The sequence below is a fragment of the Liolophura sinensis genome, chromosome 7 (assembly GCF_032854445.1).
Source record: "Liolophura sinensis isolate JHLJ2023 chromosome 7, CUHK_Ljap_v2, whole genome shotgun sequence".
NCBI lineage: Eukaryota > Metazoa > Mollusca > Polyplacophora > Chitonida > Chitonidae > Liolophura > Liolophura sinensis.
In genome coordinates this window covers 59607574-59615404 of record NC_088301.1, presented here as the reverse complement: position 1 = coordinate 59615404, position 7831 = coordinate 59607574, and the positions used below count along the sequence as shown (strand labels likewise).

At 39.5% G+C, this 7831-nt stretch overlaps 2 protein-coding genes across 5 annotated transcripts; both read left to right on the top strand.

Annotated features, from left to right (window-relative positions):
• Positions 1–677: 677 nt before the first annotated feature.
• LOC135470424 (uncharacterized) lies at positions 678–6853 on the top strand. 4 transcript variants are annotated; one of them, XM_064749354.1, is made up of 5 exons: positions 678–762; positions 1485–2613; positions 3156–3344; positions 3903–4075; positions 5803–6853. In XM_064749354.1, exons 2-3 carry the CDS (start codon positions 1618–1620, stop codon positions 3330–3332), a joined length of 1173 nt encoding a protein of 390 aa, XP_064605424.1. In that variant the 5' UTR covers positions 678–762; positions 1485–1617; the 3' UTR covers positions 3333–3344; positions 3903–4075; positions 5803–6853. The 4 variants fall into 4 exon arrangements, with proteins under 4 accessions (XP_064605424.1, XP_064605427.1, XP_064605425.1 ...); XM_064749357.1 differs by lacking the exon at positions 678–762 and adding an exon at positions 804–951; XM_064749355.1 differs by lacking the exon at positions 678–762 and adding an exon at positions 804–1028.
• On the top strand, positions 3858–6025 carry LOC135471081 (type I iodothyronine deiodinase-like). Its single transcript, XM_064750129.1, has 2 exons — positions 3858–4075; positions 5803–6025. The coding sequence occupies exons 1-2, from the start codon at positions 3858–3860 to the stop codon at positions 6023–6025; spliced, it is 441 nt and encodes a 146-aa protein (XP_064606199.1).
• Positions 6854–7831: the final 978 nt, after the last annotated feature.

Sequence of the window (7831 nt, the reverse complement as noted above, 5' to 3'; positions counted from 1 at the left end):
TTCATTGTTTTTTGGTACAATAAAAATATGAAATCTTAGTCAGTCTGAATTGTGTGAGTATTCTAGCAAGGCCACATTTGTATTTATTATGACTTGTTTTAGATAATATATGTTGGGAACGTTGAAGGTCTAGGCCTGTATACATCTATAGGTGATCCGAATCTGACTTTGCTGGACTTGGCCGGGCTCAAAATACAAAGTAGTGAGGTTAACAAATGTCACCGTATCACTTCATGGCATCGATCTGTAGCAGACACCACTGAGGTATATATAGGCCTACGTCCATGCAGATACACGCAGAGAGAAAAAAATCATCATTTTTTTGCAAAATTGTTTTAAGCTTTAACATCATATTAAGATTCCAATTTGGTTTCAGCTGAAAAAAAAATGCGCAAGCAGAATGTATATAATGAAAAAAAAACTCCAAAAAATAAAGGAACAAATAAGTTGGTGTTGGTAGGCCTATATATTCACATACCGAGCAAAAGCATGATCAGTCTATGATCTGGTAGACATTATTATTATTGTGAATAGTATCTGTGCTGATTTTCTGTAAATTCCACAATCTATTAACATTTATTAACAGTCCTGTCTTGAGTAATACTGCCCAGCCTACATCCATGAGCAGCACCTTCACAAGGGGAACAACAGCCGAGACTTGTTGACTTGCGGAAATGTACGAGTTAGAGCATTCATATGTTTCATCCAGCTGTGAACGACATACAGTAACTACTTATATCCGGCTTCTACCAGCTGCCATGGGTAAATATCACTAATATAGAGTGTATAGCAGTAGACAACGTTGGCGTGATGTTGAGGCTATCATCCATTGTCATGCCTGTCAGGTCGTTTACTTGTAGGCCTACAGGTCTTGCACAATCTTTAGGCCTACCTGTACAACATGCCTATATAGACGGATAGCTTCACGTTAATGACCTTTGTCATAACCGGGTAGGCCTATATAATTACAAATACGTATGATTGTAGTGGACATTTTCTTAAGTGATATAGACGACCAGAAACTATAGGTAAATTTATTTGTATATGCGCTTGATCGAGACGAAGGAATATGATCGACAATCTGTGAAAATGTTTACCTGGTAGATGTTAGAAAACTGAGTGTTTTTTTTTTAGACAGGTACCCATATATTGTATACCTGGGATGTATCATGCCGGTAAGCTTTAATGAACAGGCCGTAGTGATATTCATGTACATATGTGGTATATGGTTTCAAGGGATGTCTCATGATCTGTACGCCTTCGTGTATCTGATCGCCACTATATGGCTGAAATATTGTCGATGTGGCGTTAAGCCATAATCATTCATTCATTCGTGTATCTGGTCTTGTACGATGGGATAAGTGTCATAATTTACCCTCACCCGAATGATGCAAGAGTTTGGGATCTGATTTACCAAAAAGATGTGTTTTTATTGATTTAGTGATGGCATTTCCTCTAGTTCTGTTTCCTTATATCTTTTCCAGACAAACTTTATCACTTAAAGGTCAAAGAAATGGGCTTGTGGCTATAGATACGTACCCTTCTCTCGGTGACAAGATCGTGGTGTGTGAGTCTTCCGGTTGTTGAGGAAGCGGGTGGCGTCACCTTTAGCTTGGTATGTCTCGCATGCTGTCTGCGTCCAGTGGTAAAAGGGGTAATCGCTTTTATGGCTTAGCATGTTCCCAAAGCATGACGAGTTCAACCTCATTAGATTCCACTGGACGGCATCCAGTCGTGGACAACACATCGTCAGCAGGCGTGGATCTGTTTACCAAGAAAGATGATCTTTCAAGTTTGGACCAAAGAAAATATTCGGTCAGTAGCGGGAAACACCAGTTTAACCATCTTAGTAGGGACAGATCAGATGCCCGTCATGGTCGAAGAACTCGCCGTCTATCAAGGTACAGTTCCGATTCTGATGTTACCGAAAGTGACAGCAAAACAGGCAGATCGTGTCGCAGAAGAAGTAGATCCCGTATGTCCTCTGAAAGAAGTGGGAAACAAGGAAACCGGTATTTGAAACCATGGACTGACCCCGATACCAGCGACGATGGTAGAAAATCAGAGCACCGTGCAAGACGTAGATTCCGAAATGAGGAATTGAATATTGGCAGAAATCACGGAAGAACATCCGTACCTAAGAAGTCCACAGACCGTGGAAGAAAGCGCCAGGAATTCAGACAAACGATGACTTCGGATTCGGATTCGGACTGGGACCGAAAATGTGTGGTTAGGATGTCCTCTAAACACAGTGGAAAAGGTCGCTTAGGTATTACAAAAAGAATGCGTTCAAAGAGAAGTGGGAAGTCTGGTTTCGGATATTACGGAGTAGATGACTCAAGCAAAGCCAGAAAAGACGACCCAGGTAATTTTACCACTGACAGAGAATTGGTGATGAAGATGTTGAAAAGAGAAAACGAGCTAAGATTCTCGCAAGAAACTCAGTGCTTGTATGACAAAGGAAACGGGTTACCTGGGCATGCTTCAGTACCACCAGGATCCATAGAGGACAAGATACAAATACAGGTGCTCCGAGAACACAAGATTGAGCCTACATCCGCAAACATCCATCAGTACAGGTGTCTCAACTATCTCTTTAGGGACGATAAAACGGTATGCCACAAGCTATGGTATACAAAATCATTAATCCATATTCACGACAGATTTGTGCGATCTGAGAGTATAATATTTCTTCATTGTAGCATTAATTTCAAGCTCTTCGGAATAAGTCAAAAAACTATAAAGGATTAGACCTTCATAATAAAAAAATTATTTTTTTAATACGGAATATTTTATGGATATTTATGGATATAAACCGAGGACGATGTAACAATGGATGTGTTACTGGTTGGTCTTGAACACAAAGGAAATAATGATACTTACTGGTTGTTAGTTTATTTTGTACTTTGTCAGTGATAATCGGGTGGCAGTTGTATATGGCTTTGTATATAATAATGAGCCGAAATAGCACAAGAGCTTTATACTACACGTTGAAGGGAAACGTCTTTGTTGGTATACACATTCGCGTATCACGTTGTACACCTGATTATTAGTTGTAAACTAAATGCTGCAGCAAATCTACGTTATAGTGTTTTTATTCTGGACGTATATATACATGTCTGTTGGAATTTATAGTCCTCATTGTTGCATTACAGGTACGAGAGCTGGTGGTTTACATGAGCAAAGATCGCAGTCGAGAGGGCGACCTCCGCATGGGCGATAATTGTCCGGATGTTCCTTTGCTAAGCACAGACCTGGTCAAGCTCAAACTGACCGATTTGTTCCCAGAAGATGGAAAACCTCTGATGGTCTTTGCTGCGTCAAGAAGCTGACCTCCGTTCCAGGTTTGAGTTGTTCTTATTTCACAGCGATAATAAATGTGTAACAGTGGATATTTTAAGATTTCATTTCATACTATGACTTTTATTTCTGTATAATTGCTGGATGTGGTGTTTCTCAAATATTTATTCATATGAAATGACATGCAATTTTGGGCGCAGTTGAAGAGGCCTATAGGTAATTCTGATGTAAATCTGTACATTATAGCATAAATACGCCTATGAGCATGAGGTGTAGACTAAGTACAGGTTTTGACACTTCGATTATAACATCCGCATCATTGAAAACTTCCATACTTCTACTTCCAGGTAATTCTTTCGTTACAAGTATATAAATAAATTTTGGAGATTTATTGTGATGCTTATTTTATCATTGGAGCTGGCCTTTGACTTTGGATTTTGTTTCACCGGTTTATGACCTTAACGGTGATTTGCTTACTATCTGAAAGTTTATAGCAGGGAATGAATATTAAATGTACAAAATAAGATGATGCATCCACACTTTGTTCTTGAATGTGAATGTTCACGATTCTTGGTGTCAGTATTAGCAAGTTTGTGTTGCAGGTCTCTGTGCTGAACGGAGGCTTGCGTGAGCTTTACTTGCAGTACCGGCAGAGAGCTTCTTTCCTCATGGTGTACATCTTGGAGGCCCACGCTAAGGACGAATGGCCCCTGGGTGTGGAGAGAAGCTCATTGCCACAGCACCTCACCCACAAGGACAGGGTAGCTGCTCTCAGGTACTCATATAAGCATATATACGCTTATGGAATATTTCGGGATTATCTGTGAATATAGAAATTTGCTGTTGTGAGTACGTGTACACAATTTGAGTTTGCCTGCAAATTGGATGTATGTAATACACATAAACGGAAGTAATTTAGCTGACAAAAAATGTAAGCAAGCATACTTCATTAAAAATAATGAAAATCTGTTTTCAAGACAGAAATTTTAACTGAAAACCTGAAATCTTACCCAACACGCAAATTTTATATCAAAATGAAAAATTTGGCCTAAACAGAATTTCGTTCGAGACTCACGTAGCCTCATGAACTGTGACATTATAGAAACCACAAATGGTTATATCTCATTTACAAATAAATTTAGAGACGTGAGAGAAACAGCATTAGATTTCTCAGTGCAAAGAGTGACCACTTATGAAACCCAGAAATGACGTCGACTGATTATCGAAATCGAAGCAATTGTATACCCTTTACATATGACCCTATACATAAGGGAAATAGCATTCATTATGTCCATGCATAGATGCGTAATCTTTTTTTCCCACCATAATGCAGTTTAGTCTTTTTCTCCAGAACGGTTAATTCTGATATTTAATACGCAGATAAACATTTACATCTTTAAAACTGTGGAAATGCACTGATTACCGAATTTGTCTCGTGAGTAAAAATGTTTGGTTTAGAATATTATGCGTATGCAACCAGACGGAGAATGACATGTTATCACAAACTGGGTCTTATTTAGTTTCTGTGCTTTTGTCGCAAAGTGCGATCAATGTGGTAAAGTCCAATTTACCATATTTGTAGGTTACGTGACGGCAAACTTTTTTAGTTGAAACTTGCTTCGTTCAAAAGGTCATATATCTTTTGCCTACTTCTAAAATCGTTCTACCATATCAATAAATATGGGACTTGTAAGGTTTTCAAAACGTTTAAAGACCGATTTACTTTGTCATATTTGTAAGTAAATATTGTGTAAAATATCTTCATGTACGTTGATGGCTAGGAAGAATGTACACTTTCTAATTAAATTGTTTATCTCTCATTACATAAAAACACCATTCAGTCAGCCGGAAATGTTGTATAGGATGGAGATACCAGCTAGAACCCTGGCATCGGTGCTTTATAATAGCCATATTATTAATATTGTGATAAATACGAAATTAATCACCATAACGGGACAGGGTAGGAAACAAACAAAGTTGAAAACCTGAACAGTCAAAACTGTTCGTAAAACCTGTGATCGTTTGCCAGAACCCTGTACAGGGCTTCAGGTAGTAAGAATTTTTTGGTACGAAGGCTTGACTAGAAATGGCGATTTTCTCGCGGATGGCAACTTTTGACACATCTGTATCTAAGCCGAGTGGGTAATAAATATTAGCCAATGAGTAAAGAGCAGCACAGGGGAAATGCCTGTGTAAAGATTTTCGGGATATACTACCCGAAACGCTGGAAATCTTAGCTCTCTCTGGGCAATCTGAATGCTACGCCATCAGTTTGTGAGATCACGTTTAGCTTTATATTGGTCACATTCATCAAGTGGTTTCCTGAATAAAATTTTGCCTTGCATGAGAAAATCGAAACAGTTTTATCATTAATATTTCTTGCTTTATATTTTCCCACTTTGTCTCTCCTTGTATGTGCTAACGACTTACGGTGTATGTATCCTGGAGTCGAGCTATAAGGACACTTGCGGCTTAGTTCTGAGATTACACATCTGATTTTAGGAAGCTTTTGTCGGAGGACAAACATGGAACCTTCTCTGAAGATCTTAACTGTGAAAGCGGAATTCCCGTTGTTGTGGACACTATGGAGAACAAATTTAACGAGCTGTTCGCCGCTTGGCCGGAGCGTGCGTACGTGATCAAGAACGGTAAGCTGGACCTGATCACCTACCCTGAAGATGGCTACCTTCATGAGTGCGCCCGGAAATACCTTCAACAGCTGTAGCGGTCCTGTTGCGATGTATCTCTTTATATTCTCCGAACACCAAACTATATGTCCCAGAAAATATTTGAGGTATTAATACCTGCACTCAACTAGAACCTTTCCCTAGCACTCTCAACATAACCGAAAATCTGTTAAGAAACTATTCTTCAAGAAAAGAAGGGAATTTTATTAAACTGTTACTACCAAAATTAAGTGTGCTTATTTAAAGTTTTAATTTTGTGTAGAAACCCGTTTATGTCATAACGTGTACAGATTGATGTACAACTGTATTGAATTACACCATGTATAGTGAGTTCATCCAGAACATAGATCGTTGTAGATTCCATGACAGCGACAGATGAAAGTCTACGTATACATTTGTCTCTTGACCACTTTTCTGCAACGTATTACTTCACTTTTAAGTCAAGACAAACAACATGTTGGATCTATTTGTATCATATATTTAGCTACATATTTATGCATTGATACTTGTATGGCCCAGTCGTCCATACGTAATCCACATATACTTTTCTGTAATATGTGGTACATAATGTATACAAGTTGTACAACAGAAAGCAAAATATATATATGGATTTAATGACAGAAACAGATGAAACATGATAAACGTTTGTTTCTAGATGATTTTCTGTATATTTTCTGCATGCATTAACCGAATAGATAAAGTGGTGATAATGAATGTATTTTGTTTGTGCGTTTGCCTGAAATAAACTTCTCAAGCACCATTCTCAAACTGTCCATTGTTTCGTTTTGTGACTGATCTGTATAAATGTGTACCATTTTCCAACATTTGAAACAATGAATTGAGTTGCAATTAAAGGACAGAGGTATAAGGACTATATTTGATGACCACATGTTTTTTTTGTTTTTGTTTTTTTTTTATTGGTGTTTTACGCCGTACTCAAGAATATTTCACTTATACGACGGCGGCCAGCATTATGGTGGGTGGAAACCGGGCAGAGCCCGGGGGAAACCCACGACCATCTGCAGGTTGCTGGGAGACCTTCCCACTTACGGCCGGAGAGGAAGCCAGCACAAGCTGGACTTGAACTCACAGCGACCGCATTGGTCAGAGGCTCCTGGGTCATTACGCTGCGCTAGCGCGCTAACCGACTGAGCCACTGAGGCCCCACGATGACCACATGTCGGCATGCAGTCGATCACTCCAACACAAAACTAACGAGTTACATCGGTTTGTAAGCACGTGTGGTTTTGCTTTTCTGTCGACATCAATATATGTGAACAAGCCTCTGCCAGCCGGGCAGCTACTTTGTCATTATGAGTTAAAATTTTTAAATATGAATTTAGCTGGAGCATAAATCCCTCCACTAAACCGATCTTGTGACCTTGGTGACATTAAGCGATGTGCATGATCATTTGCGCGGTCTGGCGTTCAATGAAGTAGGGAATACGAGTGCGGCCACTTAATTGTCTTTCTTCAGTATCTTCATGTATAGGACGTGCACACGTGTGAAAGTTCGTCAGTAACTCGCCCTTACACACTGGCTCCATTGTTAGCCGCGGTTTATTCACAGGTGTTCAAGTGACGTTTGCCGGGTGTTCAAGTGACGTGTGCCGGATGTTTAAGTGACGTACTGTGTGTTCAAGCGATGCGTAACGGGTGTTCAAATGACGTATACCAGGTGTTTATGTGACGTACTAATTTCGCGGGTTCAATTTAAAAGTTGACTACTTTGAAATCGGATCTCAATGTCCGTAGTTCAACTCTCTACCATCTGAGCTATTGCGTAGTCCTCGTTTGCAACTGCTAGTATAAAAGCACTAGAAAGCTGGTCCCGTTAAACCGGC